The sequence below is a fragment of the Hemicordylus capensis genome, chromosome 15 (assembly GCF_027244095.1).
Source record: "Hemicordylus capensis ecotype Gifberg chromosome 15, rHemCap1.1.pri, whole genome shotgun sequence".
NCBI classification, from domain to species: domain Eukaryota; kingdom Metazoa; phylum Chordata; class Lepidosauria; order Squamata; family Cordylidae; genus Hemicordylus; species Hemicordylus capensis.
Window position 1 is genome coordinate 1,251,752 of NC_069671.1, and position 19,245 is coordinate 1,270,996.

General features: G+C 52.1%; 1 protein-coding gene and 1 non-coding gene across 3 annotated transcripts in view; both read right to left on the reverse strand.

Annotated features, from left to right (window-relative positions):
• The window catches only part of PXN (paxillin), a 77,559-nt gene that overhangs the window by 58,051 nt on the left and 263 nt on the right, over positions 1-19,245 (reverse strand). Inside the window, exon 1 of one of the 2 annotated variants that reach the window (XM_053279942.1) lies at positions 13,013-13,239. The exons of the other annotated variant lie outside the window; for it this stretch is intronic. Within the exon in view, the coding sequence (XP_053135917.1) occupies positions 13,013-13,025 (13 nt within the window). The 5' untranslated portion in view covers positions 13,026-13,239. Of the gene's footprint in view, positions 1-13,012; positions 13,240-19,245 lie in introns of those variants that run through there. 2 annotated transcript variants of the gene reach the window in all.
• Positions 16,067-16,207, reverse strand: LOC128338281 (U4 spliceosomal RNA). The gene has a single exon (XR_008312568.1). It is a non-coding gene; the product is annotated as a U4 spliceosomal RNA (small nuclear RNA).

Below are 19,245 nucleotides of genomic sequence, written 5' to 3' on the forward strand. Positions count from 1 at the left end.
AGGGGGACAAGGCATGCTGGCTACCACCAGACCAGCTCTCCTCTCCTAAAAAGACCTCAAGTACAGAGCCAGGAAAGATCTTCGGGAATAGAGGAAGCTGCCATATACGGAGTCAGACGCTTGGTCCACCTAGCTCAGTATTGTCTTCACAGACTGGCAGCTGCTTCTCCAAGGTTGCAGGCAGGAGTCTCTCTCCCAGCCCTATCTCGTTGGAGATGCTGCCAGGGAGGGAACCTGGAACCTTCTGCTCTTCCCAGAGCGGCTCCATCCCCTGCGGAGGGGAATCTCTTCCAGTGCTCACTCATCAAGTCTCCCATCCAAATGCAACCAGGGCAGACCCTGCTTAGCTAAGGGGGCAAGTCATGCTTGCGACCCCCAGACCAGCTCTCCTCCTAAGGTCCAGTCCCTGGCAGCATTTCCAGGTAGGGCTGAGAGACTCCTGCTTGAAACCTTGGAGAGTGGCTGCCAGTCAGAGCAGACGACATTGAACTAGATGAACCAAGGGTCAAGTTTGGTATAAAGCATGTTCTGCATCCCTATGTTGCTTGAAGCATTTTTATTGCAGTCCAGCTCTAATAGTCGAAGTGAGCCAGGCTGGGGAGAAGCGAGCCTGAAGCAGATGCATGGTTATTTTTATCCTATTTTATCCTGTGAGGTAGGTGAGGCCGAGAGATCCACGGCTGGCCCAGAGTCACCCAAGGAGTTTCTTGGTTGAATGGGGATTTGAACCCAGGTCTTCCTGGTCCTAGTCCAACACTCTAACCACTACTCTATGCTGGCTCCCATGCAAGCAAAACAGATACTCTTCCACTGAGGTCCCATCCCCTAAGAGGGACAAATTAGGCACAGACATGTAGCCTCCCATCCAAGTGCAAACCAAGGCAGACCCAGCTTAGCAAAGGGATCAATTCATGCCTGCTAGCGCAGCAGCGGTGATCCAGACAGAGCGCCTGCACTGAGGTCCTGTAAACTATCCCAGCAAGAGAAAGCTGTGAAAATGGCCTCTGGCATGCCAAATCCATGAGATTCCATGGGTGGTGGGATTAACATGGTTACGTGGACACACTAAGAACAGGGGGGTTCTTAACCTTGGGTCCCCAAATGCCACTGGACTACAGCTCCCATCATCCACTGTAGCTAGGGATGATGAGAGATGTAGTCCAATAACATCTGGGGACCCAACATTATGAACCCCTAACTGAGAACCAAGGTACGAACATCACCGCTGTGAGCAGACATCACCGAGGTGAGCAGACAAACATCACCGAGGTGAGCAGACAAAGCGAGATTCTGAAAAGAAAAGGGTTTCCAGGACAGCAGGCTTCGTTCAGGCTCTACAGTACTTTGAGGTCAGATTAACTCCTAGCCCCTGGAAATGAAGACCTCTAGAGCAAACCACACAGCTCTAGAAAAATCACCAAGAATGGATGAATGGAACAAGAAGCCCTCCAAAAACACAATTGTGTAAGAATTTCATATTGAGATATTTATAAATTTATTTATTTATTATTCATTTAAAATATTTCCATACCACCCAAAACTTGCATCTGTGGGCGGATGGGACGTTTAAGGGATGTTTATCCCACCTTGTAAGCACAAGGTAGCTTTGCAAAAAGTGGCAATGCTACAAAAACACACAGGTGAAAGCATGCGATGATGGGAATGAAAAATATTCTGAAGCAAGAAAAGAAGGCATATAATAAACACTGGGGGAGTCCACGGACTCAGCGACAGAAATGGCCACAGGAGAACCCAGCGGCGGGCGGTTATTCTGCCTAGCGTGACGGAGAGGAGTATCCTCGGAAAGCTGGAGGGACGTGGAGAAAGCAAATCAGGAATCGGGAAACAAGCAGAATCCTTTTATCCGACTGACTTTCTAGTGGGAAGAGCGTGGCTTGAGCCTCAGCCGTAGGGATAGCAGGCCTTGACCTCTCCCAGTGAGACACGAAGGAGTTAAAGTATCTGCAGAGTCCAAACTTTCCATGGAAATGCAGCAGAGAGAGAGAGAAGAGGGGAGGGGAGTGGGGGAGAAAGAGGGCTTTGCATAGCACTGCTTGAGGCCCAGAATTCTGTCCAAATCCTGCAAGACAATCACACCCCTGTTTTGCTAGGGGACTGGAACACTTTAGAAAGGCAGGAGTGGAAGAGTATCATGTCTCATGACGGCAGGGTTGAAGCCCACCCCCCATTCACAACCTTTGTGCATGCCCAAGCAAGGGGAACTTGCTCCCAGGAACTGGAGAAAGCAAAGAGACCCAGATCCCCCCCAGCCAAAAGGCGACCTCCTCGGGGTAGCCCACAGGGAGGTATTTTGACAATCGTCAGTCAGACAAGTCCAGCCCTCGCTCACCACTCGAGTGCTGCACTGCATCTCCAGTCATGAATCCCACACAGGGATAGGGTCCGCTCTCACACACACAGAGGAAACAGCCACGGAGGACGGCTTCACAGGTGCAAGCCAGACTCCGGGTTTTGCTCAAGAAAAGAGGACGGTGCAGGTACCCGCTTTATAGCCAGATCCTCTTTCCCTGTTCATTCCACACTGGAGCTGAGTTAAGTTAAAATTGTCAACTACTACGGTTTGCTTTTTTTAAAAGGCCTAACACTAATAGTCCTGTGGCTTGTGCCCGTGCACTCTTTCACTGGGTGGTCAGTTTCCCATTTATAAAATGGGATTTATAAAGGTGGCAATTCAAGAGATTGTTGGGAGGATGGTGGATACCACATGTACCACAGCATGTAAAGCATTTCCCTCACTCAAATTAGGCGATATTATGTGTGAGCAAAGACAACGAAAAACCAAGAGCTCTATCAGCTATACTTTATATCTCAAGAGGACACAATAATTCTAATTCTTCACTCTTCCATGGTTAGAGTTGCCATGCCCGCCGAAATTCTGGGTTTCACCTGGATTCTAAGCATCTCACTCAGATTGCTTAACCCACCCAGATTTCTTTCTTTCTTTCTTTCTTTAAAGCTAAGCTCTAGCCCTTGTAGAAGTGGAGTTATGGAGCAAAACGTGCAGTCACTATTCTGCTCAAAAATCATTTTCAAGCCAATTTACAGAATATGCAAACTAGGCACCCAGATTTGGAAAGCCAGAATAGGGCCACCCTACCCATGGTAATATTCAGGTGCAGAAAATCTGAGGGTCAGAATCTAAGCAGAAGCGAATCTTGAAATTGACCCTGAATACATGGCATCAATGCAGTCTTAGGACACGTCTGCAACAGATTGTTTTGTTTTATTTGTTGTGTCTTGGATACACTCGTTCAGCACACCCTGTGTTCTGTATAAAGGAGGAAACCAGATCTGAAGAGACTAAGATAAAATATTTCTTCAATGGTGGAGAAAAACAGCCAGGTTTTCGCTGACCTGCACACACTTAAGTTTGTCAACAAAATACTGCCCAGCACTCTCTGCCCCAAGGCACAGCAACTTTCTGGATTCAGACAGTCCATTAACTCTGAGACACTCAAAGTCAGAACACATTCTGGTGCTGTTTCACGAATCTGAGTAGAAGCCAATATGACAAGTTCACGCCAACAATATTGTTTTATTATACCTACCCTGGGACAAAAAGGCTGAGCAGTTTAGTGACTTCTGTTTAGCAACTGGCGATCTTTGCTTACTTTACCGGTTCTCAAACTTAGGACCCTAGATGTTGTTGGACTACAACCCCCATCATCCCCCCTAGTTGATATGGAAAAATCCTAGGGTCCTGGGGCTTCTAAAAACTTCATCCTGGCATCTAAAACCATCTTTCTCCTCTTCTTTTTCTATGTTGACAGCTTTGCAAACTTTTGTTGAAAAGCAATATATAGTAGTAATAAAAGTTTAAATATTTCCCCCAAAATCCGTACCGGGTTTCCTGCTAGGCACAAGAAGCAGTTTTCCAGTTTCAATACAGATAACAAACTCTAATAAATATGCTGAGGGGTCTATTACCGAGAACAGTGTCCTCGTGAAAACCGCTGGTAATATGACACCGCTGGTTCCTGAGAACCGTGTCCAAGACCAAACACCTGAACTCAGGACCCATTTTCTCCTAGCAAACCATATTAAACATGGGGGCTTGGTTCGTGAATGGAGGCCGCTGGACACCCCATCTTTTTTCCTGCTGCTGCCAAAGCTGGTTGCCAGTTGGGGAAGCTGAAGCTGCCCACTCTGGACCCCCCACCCACCCACCCCTCTTCCTTCCCAGGGCCCTCCTGGAAGGAAGGGGAGGCCTCTGAGCAGCCTGCTTCTCCTTCGGAGGAACCGTTGGACGGGAAAGGGAGGCGGGGAGGCAGGAAGCGGCCCGGCTCGGAGGCTGGGAATGGGCCAGGCTCTCTCCCTCGGCAGCCCAACAACGGAGTCTGGAGGACAGGACTGCCCGGAGGGTTTATGGGGCCTGGGGCAGGCGGGTGTGACATTGGGGCCCCTCTAGGAGGACTCATGCCTGTGTGTGCAAAGTTGGGGAGGCATCTGCGGAAATTCTTAAGGAAACTTTCAACAAAATTCCATTGGCAAGGCTGGTGGGGGGGGGGCTGAGGCAGGGGCCCTCTGATTTGGGGGGGCTGCTGCTGCTGGGGCAGATTGCCCCAGTTCCCAGCTCCCGGCAGCCCTGCTGGAAGAGAGGGAGGAGTTGGAGCAGCAGCCCTGGAAGCAGCAAAGGGACCCGCTTGGAAGGGAGAGACCGCCAAGACCTCCGCAGCCTCAAGATGCCCTCAGGGCTGCCCGTCTCAATGGCAACAGGAGCCTGAACCGCTGCCGCAGCCACCGCCACCGCCTCCTCCAGCCCATGCACCCACAGCCGTCCAGCGGAGCCTCCCCTCGCACCCACAGCAAGCGTCGCAAAGTTGAAACGCAGCTGTAAAACAAGGCAGCCATTGACAGACGCCTGAAGCGCTGCTCGTCTTCTTAACGCCCAGCATCTTGAGTGGTTGACCATCCATGTCATGTACAAAGGAGGATCCCACCATAGGTGCCCAGGGTGGGTGGGGGGCCCAGAAGGGGCAGTTGCCCCCCTAGATTGAACCAGCCCCTGCCCCCGCAGGATTGAGCCAATTTCCATTGAATTCAATGGGCCATACTCCCAGAGAGTGGGGTAAAGGATTGCCGGCTTTGCCCTCCACCCCTGGAAAAGGTCCTGCAGACCCCCACAGAATCATTATTCAAAACCTTTGTGTTCTACCTGTTCACCCCAAAGCAGGGCCCCTCTGGGAGCTTACGACACCCCCATTAAAAATAATATGAAACAGCAGGCCCTGCCGAAGAGGACCACAAGCTGCAGCCAGGTTCATGTTCTGTTGCTGACCTGCAGACCCACAACTGGTACAAATACATCTTAACCTTCTCAAGGGAGGGGGGGGCGGCGTGTTCCCTCCCAGGAGGACAGGGCATTCCCCGCTCTAAATGCAGGAGGACACACAGGACCCAACTTCAGACGGCTCCAGGACATGCAGAGGGGCCTCCCCAGACAATCCGGCAGAGCAGACAAGCTCCCGCAGGAGACAGCATTCCTTTAGAATTAGGTCAAATATTCTTTGTGCTTTGCCTCCGTCGACAACACCCTTCTTTCCATGTCCTCCACCTGCAGTCAGTATTGAGGCTTCAGAGGAAGAGAAACACCCACAAAAGTAAGCATGTTTCAAAGTTCAATATATATCTATACATTTCTTGACCTCTCTTGCCAGCTAACGAAGCGTCCCACTGGGGGTTTCTTCTCACGGGAGCAGCCCCGGCTTTTGATGCTCCATTGCATTCTAGATTCACATGAGAACAAAAGGTCAAAGCACGGGGTGCTTCTTCCCATCCTACACCACTTTCCCCCATACGGGCTACAAAGCCTATGATTCACTGCGGCTGCTGTGTGGACAGACTGCGAACCAGCACAGGCTTAGCGTGGATGTCGTGTGGCTTGCGGGGAACGGGTGTGCTGAACGGGTGTACCCAAGACACAACAAACAAAACAAAACAAAACAATCCGTTGCAGATTAGCCCAATGTCCCAGGAGTGCATTGATGCCACGTAGTCAAGGTCAATTTCAAGACTCGCTCCTGCTTATGATTCTGACACCACACACATTTTTAAAGTCCGCTCAGTTCATTTTAGATCCCGCTCAGGTTGAATCAGGAAGGCCCCACTATAAACGCACATGTGCACATTGATACTGCCGCCCAAAACAAAACTCATTCAGCACACAGATGTAAAAAATTAGAGAGTATGCCGTCCGATACTCAGATTCTCTGTACCTGAATATTACCAAGGACGAGTGGAAAGTCAGAATTATGGTGTCCTCTTGAGACAGAAAGTCTAGCTCTTGGTTTTTCATTGTCTTTGCTCACATGTAACGTTGCCTACTTTGAGTGTGGAAAATGCTTTACATGTCCAGGTATCCGCCATCCTCCCAACAGTCTCCTGAATTGCCATCTCTGTAAATCCCATTTTACAAATGGGAAAGTGAAACGGGGAAGCTCGCTAAAGGCCATCCTGCGAATAGGCACAACGCTCGTTGTGAACTGTAGACTTTTTTTTTTTTACTGCAGAAGTTCAGAGACCAACACAATCCCATGGGCAATTAACAGGACGAAGAGAGGATAATTCCACAGTCCTCTCTGGGTTTCGATTTATCCCCCAGAAAGCGCCTTCACCCACCCAAGCCAAACTTCCTAATAAAACCAGAGAGAACTGGAAACCCTTTCCAATGTCCCAAGTTAACAATGCACATGACAAAGCCCCCCACAAAAGCTCAGCCAGCCCAGCTCAGCCAGCCCTCCACGACGCAGCAAAGCTACTGGTGGAGCCGGGCGTCATCTGACCAGATGGCAGAGTCACAAATACGCCAGTGAATGTATGGAATGCAACAGCTGTAGCTTGTCTGTTTTGACACCCATGGTCTCGGAGCATACTGGAAGGTTGCTCTGGCTGTCTCAGAAACGTCATCGGAGGGTGTCGCTTTGCTGGAGGGCCCCCCTTGGGACTCTGAACACGCTTCACTTAAGTGGAACACAAGAGTGGGAAACCATTTGGAGCCCAGAATTACAGCCAAGGACACTTCAGACAGAGCCCCATGCGCCAAGGCGGTGTTCTTCATTGCAAGCCCCGGGGGTCAGTGGTGGCCCCCCCATCCACCCCACATGCAGCCCCCTAACTGTACTGGGCCTGTGTGAAGCTTCACCCAAAGCTGAATCCCCCCTGGTGCAATCCCCCTGGCACCAAGCAGAGATGACCATCCTCACCGTGTGGTGCTGGGCTTTGCCCGGTACTGGGGGGCCCCCCCTCTTTTAGGGGAAACGGAGCCCCCTTGGGCCCCGGCACCATCCTGGAAGGGGTGTCCACTGAAGAGAGGGCTCCCTCTCCCTTAAAGGGCCCTCCCAGCACTGAGAAAAGCACCCGACTGTGTGGAGGTCAGCACAGGGAAGAGCAGCTCGTAGGCTGAAGGTTTGGGGCGCCCGCTTGGAAATCCGTGAAGATCACTGCTCTAAGATATACTTTAACAACGTCTTGGAAAGGGAAGGAGAAAAGAGACCACCAGCCTCCTCCAATAAGGATTTATCTGGACACCTGGCCTGCTCACCACGGAACCCCGACCCACAGCCAGGGCCATTCAGCCCGCCCTGTTGTCACGCAGGGGCTACAACTCCCCGTAAATGGGAGGAGTGCGGAGCAAGGCCTCTGGTAGCCAGCCGGCTGACAGACACACAGCGCCCCGCTGCATTTATCCCAGGCTCTGTTTAGACTTCCTCTTCTGTCGGCGTTCTTGCCAATTCTAAATCAGCACAGTAATTGAATCCTCTAGGTCTGGCAATAAAAGGGGGGCTTTTCTGAAGCACATCTGAACGGAACGTTTCGTTGCTATTAGGGGAACGCTGCAGACGCCACCCTGGATCTTGGATTACTTGTGAGGAAGGTTCTTCCTGCGAAACGGGGGGGGGGAGGCGCTTCCAAGAACCTCTCAGCAAAGACCCCCCTGCTTTGGGGGACAAGGCCTGAGGCTGGGCAGGCAGCTCACGGAAGCGCGAGAATCCATAGGCAGAGAAGGAAGGATGCAACGAGGCCGGCGCCTTGGACATCAGCAGGGCAGCAAAATGCGATGGGTGGTGGTTTCGCCTTCAGTGAGATCCTTTTCCCCATGCAAAACGTACAAGACCGAGACTAAAAACGGAAGCCGATGCCAAGAGATAGGCGGCCTGCGTCTATGCCTAGAAGTCTCACCGTGCCAATCGAGTGGCAGGCCTGGAGCCAGATGTGGGAAGGAGAGTAAATTGGGGCCGTGGGGGTGTTCTAATGGACTCAAGAGATGTTCTAGGAGCGGCAGCCAGGGAGGGCAGCACTGGGAGGGGGTGATGAGAGCTGCCTTTAAAAGTCATCACTGCCGGTACCGTGGCAGCTTCCCCACCCACGGCACGCACCTGGCCTCTCTGCACATGCGCAGAGGACATTTGCATGGTCAGCAACCCCATGCTGACCACGCAAATGCCCTCTGTGCACGTGCAGAGGCCAGGTGAGTGCTGTGGACAGGGAAGCCACCATGCAGGGCACGGCTGCTCCCCATGGCGGCTTCCAGGTGCCAGCGGTATCGCCGGTAATGACGTTCTAAAGTTACATCTAGCCGCCCTGCCCCCACACACCATCCTCAGCAGCTGCCACCGAGGACTAGTCAGCTCTTCCCGCTCCACTTCGAAATAACCACATTCAGAATAGGCCTTGCCAAATCCCAGGCGCCAGGGAGCCATGGCACCTAGAAATTTAACCGTGGCACCTAGACTAGGATATTCAGAGGCAGAGTTATTAAGTCTGATCTGGTTTGTCCCAGGCAGCCCCATCTCTGTTCCAAGTATGTAACGTGTACAGGGGATAAAGAGAAGCTCATTTACCCTTCCCCTCCACAATGCCCCTCGTGAAGTCTGGCAGTTCTGTCATGGGTCTACTGTCTGGTCGGTAAATTTTTGGCTGGCTCCAGAGAACATTTTGTCAGCACCTGGCATAAAAGGTTCCGAATTTTGTGCCACAGAAGAGAGACGGTGGTGTGGGACACACCCATGTGATATCTTTCTGAGTTCTGTAGATTTTACACTGTATTACACTATTGAAACACAAAAGCTTAGTCAATCAGGGACAGAAAGCAAGACATTGTTTTTAGGCTGTGAGCCCTTTGGGGACAGGGAGCCATCTTATTTATTTATTATTTCTCTGTGTAAACCACCCTGAGCCATTTTTGGAAGGGCGGTATAGAAATCGAATTAATAATAATAATATTTTTTTTAAAAAAGAATTAAACTGTATGCATCCTTCACCAGGCTCTAGAGCAGGGATTCTCAACCTTGGGCCTCCAGATGTTATTGGACTTCAACTCCCACAATCCCCAGCCCCAATGGCCTTTAGTTGGGGATTATGGGAGCTGAAGTCCAACAACACCTGGGGACCCAAGGTTGAGAATCCCTGCTCTAGAGGACTGTCCTGCCACCAGCAAAAGGGTGCCTGCTGGAACACCAACAGCGGTGGCACAAGCTCACACCCATTTCCAAACAATGAGACATCCAAGACTCCATGCGGAAAGCGGGGAATAAGTGGGCTTCTCTTGGCAGGTATATAAAGGTAAAGATAAAGTGTGCCGTCAAGTCAGTGTCGACTCCTGGAGCTCACAGAGCCCTGTAGTTGTCTTTAGTAGAATGCAGGAGGGGTTGACCATGGCCTCCTCCCGTGCAGTATGAGATGATGATGCCTTTCAGCACCTTCCTAGATCGCTGCTGCCCAATATAGGTGTTTCCCACAGTCTGGGAAACAGACCAGCGGGGATTCGAACCAGCAACCTCATGCTTGCTAGGCAAGTCATTTCCCCGCTGCGCCATTAGGTACCCTGTTTCCCCGAAAGTAAGACCTAGCAGTAGTTTCTGATGTACCGCTAATTCCCCTAGTGCATTTTTGGGAGCTAAAATTAATATAAGACACCGTCTTATTTTCGGGGAAACACGGTAGCAAGTATATATACCATCATAAAAGTGGCAGATGTCTGATTATTGTTAGGTTACATTCAGTGGGGCTAGCCTTCAACCACAGCAGAACTAGATAATACTAGATCTTCTTCGGAGGCCCTGCTCCAAGTGCCCTTGACAAATAAAGTGAGGCTACTAGGAAGAGGGCCTTTTCGGTGGTGGCAGCCCATCTCCCAGGGAGGCTTGCCTGGCGTCATTACTTTTTCCATTTATTCGCCAAGTGAAGGTCTTTCTGTTTACTCAGGCTTCTCAAAACTTTTTTTAAAAGTGTTTAAAATGTTTTGTATTTTCTATTTCATATTGTAATCTGTTTGTCTTGTTTTGTGTGTTTTCATTGTTTGTTGCTATTCTTTTTTACTGTTGTGTTATTGTAGGCCACCCAGAGAACAATTTGTTATGGGAAAGCTAAAAAAGTTTATTACTACTACTAGATAAGAATCAATATAAGGCAGAGGTTTGCAAACGCTGGTCTGCAGATGGTGCTGGACTACAATTCCCATCATCCTCAGCCACAATAGCCTTTGACCATTGTGGCTGGGGATGATGGGAGTTGTAGTCCAACATCTGGGGGCCCAAGTGAGAAACCCCAATATAGGGCAATTAGTATCAGGAACAGAGGGGGATAGGATAGGTAGGGCGGAAGCTCAATCAAGAGTAATTTTTTAGCCCTAGTCATATATTATGTTCAACAGACATACAATCCGTGCATGCAGGTACAGATCTGTACAGCTATTCACACATTACGTTCAGTGCACCACAGCAGAGAACACTGCCTGTCTGCAACCTGTATTTGAAGGGGTCTGAACGTAGGTTGCCACATTTAAAGTGAAGGCATGTACAGTCGTGCATGCAAAAACGTGTGCATCAGTTTAGACACTTGTCTAAATGCCCAACATAATGTCAGAAGCGGGTTTTTGTGTTGGGGAGACGGAACATCCATAAGTACAGTAGCACCAAGAAGAGAAAGTGTCTGGTAGTTGATTATTTTCTTTGAACTGCATTATGACAAATGTACCTGCAGGCTGAAAGAGGATGAGGGAGGGAGGGAGGGAGGGATGTGTCTGTGGGGTGGGGAACTGTATCAGACACTTCTACCCTATTAACCACTCTGAGCATAGAGGATATAATTACACACACATAATTTGGTCTATAAATTAAGTGCTGGCACAAACCACAAAAGGTTTCCAGGAAGCTAATTGGGATTTCCAGGAAGTGGGCATTCAGGGCACTTCAAGATTTTCAGTTATCCCGACCAAGATTGGGGGGGTACGGATGGGGGGGCGGGTCTTTGACCTTCACATCAAGTGAAGGGACCCGACCCCGACCCCCCCGCTCCAAGGAGTTAGGAATTGACCGAAGGAAGTGTGGTGGAGAAGCTAACCAAGGCCATGTGCAGTCTAGGAATAGATGAAGACATTCTCAAGGGAGTCGAGGTGAAATGTGAATCTGCTCTGGGTCAGGGACCTAGAGAAAAGCTGAGGGGTGAACCGAGGGAGCTTGCCTTTTAAAATCGATACCTTTGATTCGCTGAATTTTTAAAGTCTGGAAATTAAACCAGCGTTCCCAAAGAAGTACTGTAGCGGGATATACAAAACGAAGGAACCCACAAAACAAGACGCAGCATATATATGCTCCCCCCCAAAAAAAACTCCCACAGATTAGTAACGAGAAGCAGCATTTAGGTATAAACACGACCTGTAAAACACTGAGTTCTGGCATTGCCACATTTACTCAGAAGTAAGTTCCACTGAGTCCCACAGAACTTACTGTTGGCGCACCGAGGTAATCCTGGGCCTAAAGGCATTTGGAGGGGCCCACACCCTCCCAAAGACAGTATTTCAAACATATTTTTAATGCGCTAGCAACTGTGCTTGGGGGTGCAGCCTTAACACCTTCCCTCAGCCTTACTTTTGGCGTCCTGTCCACAAAGATTTTGCACTTTTTTGTTTCGTTTTCAACTGGCTTGACTTTTTGGTCCCTGTACACAAAGGGAGTTGAGACTCTAGATATGCTCGATGCAAAAGCAGGCACAAGGGTAATGCCTTTATGAAGGCCAAGGGAACCGTCAGAGAGTCGTGGCACACCTTTGGGAGCTCCCCAGAGCTCTTCTTCAGACTGAAGCGTCTACAAAACGTCCACATTTCTCTGCGGAGTCTGTCCACGACTTTGCAACGCGGATGCTGGTCAAAGGTCTTGTGCAACTTTTGAGGCAACTTCTCCGGTTGGTTTGTGGCCGTTCCCCAACTTCCTTGCTTCCCTCTCGCTCTCTCATGACCCCAGATGGCTACCTGTGCAATGTGTCTGTCTAGAAGCCGGACACAGCCAGGCCTCCAGAAATGTGTCTGAGCCACTGAAAGCCCAACTCTCTGGATCCCACCCTCCCAAGGACCTTTTATAAGGCGGGGGGAGGGGGGCTCTCAAGATGCCTGGAGCCCTGGGAACTCCTGGACTCAGTAGGGTGTCTTGGGAGTGGGGGGGTCAGGGAGAGAAGACAAGCCATTACAGGGAGGAGAGGGGGGAGAAGTTGGGGAGGGGGCATCTCAGGAGCAGAGAGCAGGCAGCACGGCGGGCGGGGGGGGGGGGAGTGTGTGCAGCCGCCACAGGGCAAAGGGACCAAGCAAGGCTCAGGTAGGAAGACCGGGGGTGGGGGAGAGAATTTGGGTCTGGGGTCCAGCAGAGTTGCTCCCTGGGAAGGGTCCGGGACTCTGCAAAAAGAGCGGAAATGCATCATGGCCACCCAGTGGGTCTGGGACAGGGCCGGGCGGAGCGAGGGGCTTCTTCTCGTGGCCGGCGGCTAACAAGTTGCAGGGGAAGTTGGCTGAATGCGGCGGGGGGCGCCCGGCAGACCTCCAGCCCTCCCCCCACCCCAAGGAAAAGCGGGGAGGGGGCAGCTGTGGGGGGAGGGGGCTAGGCGGGGAGGGGGCGTGCGTGCATGCAGCGGGGGGGAGGGGGAGGAGGAGGAGGGGGAGGAGGGAGACCACGACCCCCCCCAGCCCTCCCCCCTGGCGCCCGCGCCCCCTTGGCGAGCTCACCCAGGTCGTCCATGGTGCTGGTGCTGGTGCTGGGGCCGCTCGCCCCGGCCGGGCCGCCGTGCGCTGCTGCTGCTGCTGCTGCTGGCTGCCGCCTCGCCCCCCCTCCGGGCCCCCCGGGCGGCGCTGCTGCTGCGGCTGCGGCTGCGGCTGCTGCTGGGCTCGGCTTGGCCCGGAGAAGCCCGCCCGCCCCGGCCGCGCGCGAGGGGAGGGGGCGCGAGAGGGCGGGCGGCGCCGCCACCGCCCCCTAGCGGCAGCCCTCGGCAGGTGCCGGCGCCTGGACGGGACGCCCCAGCCCGCTTCCCCAGCAGCAGCAGCAGCAGCAGCGCCAGCCAGCCTGCCTGCCTGCCCGCTCCCTCCGGCAAACTAGCGCAGCACCTGTTGGTTCGCTGCCTGCCTGCCTGCCTGTCTGCCCGCTCCCTCCGGCAAACTAGCGCAGCAGCACCTGTTGGTTCGCTGCCTGCCTGCCTGCCTGCCTGCCCGCTCCCTCCGGCAAACTAGCGCAGCACCTGTTGGTTCGCTGCCTGCCTGCCTGCCTGTCTGCCCGCTCCCTCCGGCAAACTAGCGCAGCAGCACCTGTTGGTTCGCTGCCTGCCTGCCTGCCCTCCCGCCTCTGAAGTCTGTCTGCACCGCCGGGGTGGCCAGAGCCCGCCCGAGGCTCTCTTCAGCTGCACGGGGACTACCACTCCCATCATCCCCCCCCCGTGCCGTAATGCGTGGCAGCATCTGGTGGGCCCCCCAGGTCCAAGCCCTCCTGGAGGGCTGGCGCATTCCTGCTGCACGGAAGCAGCTGGGCGACGAGGGGCTCCCCTTCCTCTCTTTCCCCACCCGGCTGCAGCTCTCTCTGCAGCTTCCTCTCTTTCTCCCAAACCTGCGGTGGTTCTGGAGGGCTTTTAATTCTGCCGTTCTCTGAATGGGTTTCAATCACGGTTTACAGGCGAAACTCGACAAATTAGAATATCGTGCAAAAGTCCATTAATTTCAGTCATGCAAATTAAAAGGTGAAACTGATCTATGAGACAGACGCATTACATGCAAAGCGAGATAAGTCAAGCCTTAATGTGTTATAATTGTGATGATCATGGCGTACAGCTCATGAGAACCCCAAATCCACAATCCCAGAAAATTAGAATACTGTGAAAAGGGTCAACAGTCTAGGCTCCAGGTGTCCCACTCCAATCAGCTAATCAATCCATAACACCTGCAAAGGATTGAGGCAGTAATTGCTGCAAAAGGGGCCCAAACCAAGTACTGAATACATATGCATGCTTATACTTTTCAGAGGTCCGATATTGTTCTATTCTACAATCCTTGTTTTATTGGTTTCATGTAATATTCTAATTTTCTGGGATTGTGGATTTGGGGTTCTCATGAGCTGTACGCCATGATAATCACAATTATAACAAATTAAGGCTTGACATCTCGCTTTGCATGTAATGCGTCTATCTCATATATCAGTTTCACCTTTTAATCTGCATTACTGAAATTAATGAACTTTTGCACGATATTCTAATTTTTCGAGTTTCACCTGTATTTCCCTGTCTGGACAATCCTTGGCCTGACCCCAGTTCAGAAGAACCAGAGGAGTTAAAGGTCCGCTTGGATAAGGCATATCACCCAGGGGCTTTTAATTAGTTGTATGCTTTAAATTTTTAATGCTGGTTTTAAACTATTGCAATGTTAACATTTTTAATGTTTAAATGATTTTAATTATTTACTTGATTTAGTTTTGATTTTAGTTGTTTTTTATTTGTTGTAACCCGTCCTGAGCCATTTTGGAGGGGCAGTATATAAATCAATAGGGTCCTGGCTGAGCTGGCACACCCCTCTCCCCCCACCCCCAGGGTGTTATATACATACAGCTCCCTATTTTGCAAGACTGTAGATGACTCAGCAAAGATAACAACGTAATGGCCCTGTTTCACTGAATGCAGCCACCCAAATTATGACTTCCTATCTGGACCTTCTTCCTTTCTCTATTTATTATTTTAAATCTGATGGACAGAGAGGGCGACATGGTCACAGTCATTAAGCTGGATACAGTCAAGCTTTACACAGAATGATCACATTTCTTGCAGTTCTTGGCCCTTAGAAAATAACACCACAATTCTATGGGTACTCAGGAGGAGGTATGCGTCAACCAAGGACAGCAGAAGATAGGCTCTAGTCCAAGCAAGCTGGTTCTAGAACAAATATCTTAATTCAGGGCTGCACAATTTGGCCCCTCCAGCTGGTGTTGGACTACAGCTCCCATCATCCTTACTGGCCACTGTGGCAGGGGACTGTGGGAATCTTGGTAGTTTCCTTACATGTCTTTTAATTAAACATTTTAGAATGCAGCCCTATGGCTTACGTGTAGCAAACACACTGAGACCTTAAATTAAGTCTTACAGGGCTGCAGAACTGTGACCATCTGGCTGCTGTTGGACTACAGAGCCCATCACCCCCAACTATTGGCCATTGTGGCTGGGGATGATGGGAGTTGTAGTCCAGGCACCACTGGAGGGTCAAGGTTCTGCAGCCCTGCAAGACACGAACACAACTTGCCAGTTCCAAGGAGTGGTGCAATCCAGAACAGAGACCTTGGGACTATTTGAGGGGTGGGTGGGTGAGTGAGTGGGTGGGTGCTGCTGAGTCGAATGCGACCTCACTGGAAGTGATTGCTAACCAATGATCTTCCAGCAGCCCTCCAAGACTGAATTCAGAAGTTTTCAAACTTGGGTCCCCAGACCTGCTGGGACTAGAAATCCCATCACCCCCAGCCACAATGGCCTTGGGGGTGGGGATGATGGGTGTTGCAGTCCAACATCTGGGGGGTCACTGCAGTGTGAGACTGGGATTGGGACCCTCCCACCCCCACCTCAACTGAAGGTTCCGCAGTCTCCAGCGTTTGCCACAAGAAACTTACAAGTCCGCATTGCAAAACGCAACGAAAGAACAAAGCAGCCCCGTTGATGAAAAACCTGCACGTACCCCGGAATAACCCCCCAAAATCAAGAAGCACCATTTCGTAGCCCCCTGGAGTTTCTTAATCTGTTTTTCAACCACCAAGCTCAGTCTCCGTAGAGACTGTCAAAAATTGCCAATGCCGACTATATTTCAAGTCGTCATGGCGGGGTATTGGGAAAAGTTTTCAATTAGCAATAATCGCGCCTCGGATTAACCTCATTGGCTACGATACTGCCACTGCGCAAAGCTGACTCGCTGCTCCGCGGCCCTCCTGCCCCCAACCGGCCAATGTCCAGTGAGGCGACGGCGAGCGCCCGGGGGGGCGGGCGGCCAGGGCCAGAGCGCCACGCGCCTTGCAGCCCCCCTGCACCGGGGCCCCGGTTTGCAATCAGGGGGAGGCCGGCGGCCCCCCCTTCCAACCCCCTTCAGCTCCAGCGCGCCGCCGCAAAGGATCCTGGGTGCCTTATGTTAATTAACAACAACGTCATTCCCCTCGCTTGCAATGCAGACAAAAGTGAGCATGGAGGCGGCGACAATGGTCCAGGTGGGCAGAGAGGCTGCGCTTGATCCGCGCTTGCTTGCAACTGTCACAGGGCAGGATGCCTCACGCCCGTGCACGCATCGACTTTCGACCTCTCCCTTGCTCTGCTCTTGCTGCAATCCGGGGAGGAGGAGGAGGAGGAGAGCTGGTCTGCTGGCAGCAAGCATGAACTCTCCCCTTTACTAAGCAGGATCTGCCCTGGTTGCATGTGAATGGGAGACTACAGGTGTGAGCACTGGAAGATCTTCCCCTGGGGGGATGGAGCCGCTCTGGCAAGAGCATCTGAGGTTCCCAGTTCCCTCCCTGGCAGCATCTCCAACGAGATAGGGCTGGGAGAGAGACTCCTGCCTGCAACCTGGGAGAAGCCGCTGCCAGTCCGTGAAGACAATACTGAGCTAGGTGGACCAAGGGTCAGGGTCAAGACCCGGGTCAGGACCAAGGCATCTGAGTCAGATGCCTTCTGACTCAGTAGAAGGCAGCTTCCTCTGTCCCTATGTGTGCCGGGTTACCTGGGAGTCAGCTGCTTGCAAAGCGGCAGGGCTGACCTCGGAGTAAGAGGCACCGGAAGTGCACCACCGTTTTAAAAGTCAGGTGTTGCAGTTCAGCGGCTGAGTACCACATCAGCATGCAGGAGGCCCCAGGTTTAGAGTTGCCACCCCTCCCCCTCCCCGGAATATTGGGTTTCACCTGGATTTTAAGCATTTCACCCAGATTGCTTAGCCCACCCAGATTTGCCCAGATTTCAGCTTTTATTTTTATTATTATCAGTGGCGGAGTGTGACCACCGGCGGCCTGTGTGCAGCCGCGGTGGCGGTCCCGCTCACTCCTCCCCCCCATGTCTGACATCAGACCCGGGGCTAGCCACGCGTGGTCTGGCTCCCAAACGGAGCCGCAGGACTCCGTTCGGCAGCAAATGGAGTCCAACTCCCAAAGGGGCTGCTCTTCCCTGGGAAGAGCCACTCCTGGCCACGCTGCAACTTCATTTAGCTCCCGAAGGGGCTGCACAGCCCCTTCAAGAGCTACCTAGGCAGGTGCTGCATTTGCACCTTTAAGGCAGGGAAGAGGCTGCCACAAATGCAGTGGCCATTTAAACCAGCACCCCCGTGTCTGACGTCAGACGCGGGGGTGCGTGTCGGGGCCGCGTGGCGTTTCCCCTGATTGGGCATGGCCCCGGTTCTTTGAACCCGTTTGCCCAATGGCAGCTCTGCCCCTATTATTTATTTATTTATTTAAAGCTAAGCTCCAGCCTTTGTGGAAGCGTAGTTATGGAGCAAAACATGCAGTCTCTATTCTGCTCAAAAATTACTTTCAAGCCAATTTACATGGTATTCAAATGAGGCACCTGGATTTGGAAAGCTAGAACAGGGCAACCCTAAAGGTCAAGTGTGCTGTTGAGGAGATTTTGACTCCTGGTGCCCACAGACCCCTGTGGTTGTCTTTGGTAGAATACAGGAGAGGTTGGCCATTGCCTCCTCCTGCACAGCATGAGATGATGATGCCTTTCAGCACCTTCCTCTATCGCTGCTGCCCGACAGAGGTGCACCAGTGAGGATTTGAACTGGCAACCTCTTGCTCAACGGTCAAGCATTTCCCTGCTGCGCCACAACCCTACCTAGGTTCAGTCTCCGGCAGTGTCTCCAAGCAGATCTGGGAGGGACTCCTCTTGCCTGCAGAAGCCACTGCCGGTCAGTGCAGACAATACTAAGCTAGATGGACCCGGGGTCTGACTCTGCACAAGGTAGCTTCCATTCCCCACAACATTGCACCGCCGTGATTGGTCCTAGTATCAAAATCCTTCAGGTTAACTTAGTAATACTGTAACATTAACTGTTCCTAATATTAAGACTCCCAGTCTTCCTAGGCGGGGGTGGCTTTTGATATATTACATTAGGGACACAGGAAGCTGACTGGGGCCAACTGCTCTCGCCACCACACGCTCAGGTGCGACAAATGGAGCTGGAAACACGTCCAGCCCTTCCCAGGGAAACCTGCCAGGTGTGTACGAACGCCTCCTTTTAAAAAAAAATCAGACAGCGCATGCGCATTGCTGGCACAACGCCCCCTCCAATGCTTAACTTCGCTTTGACCTTCCCCCCGCCCTCTCTCCGCGCACGCGCACTTTCGGCAGGGCAGAGGAGAAAGAAAAGCCGCGTGTGCATAGAGATAGAAAAAGGCTAGACACCGGACACAATTCTCTATGGAACTAACTAAGGCTCACTTTTGCTTCACACAGGACAGAAGGCCGCCTTCGCTAGAAATAGCAGGGACTCTTCTGTCTTTCTTGGCCTTTTGTTTTACCTTTGGGGTTTAGGGAGGCGCGCTGCTGCTGCTGCTGCTGCTGCCCCGGCACGGCGCGGTGATGGGTTTCTCTCTGGATTTCTATGGGCTGCTTCACTTCCTCCAGGCGCTGGGAAACAGACCCACAAATGCACCCCCTCGGCTGCAGCCAAGGACAACGCTGTCTTGTTCTGTGGCAGCACCTGGAGCAGGGGCGTCGCTATAATTGAGCGAAAGGGCTCAAAGAACACGGCGGGCCCCCCGCTCCTGAGGGCCCTCCAGCTCCACCCCCACCCCTATTTTCTGCATTATCTCCCTCTCTCTGGGGGGCCGCCAGAGGGAGGGGTGAACACGGGCCCCTCTCCCCCAGCTACGCCCGTGACCTGGAGGTGTAACATAACTGTGCTGTAGCAGAAGCTTTCCTGGACTTCTGTCCGCCTCGTTCAAGCAGCTAATAAATTAACACCCG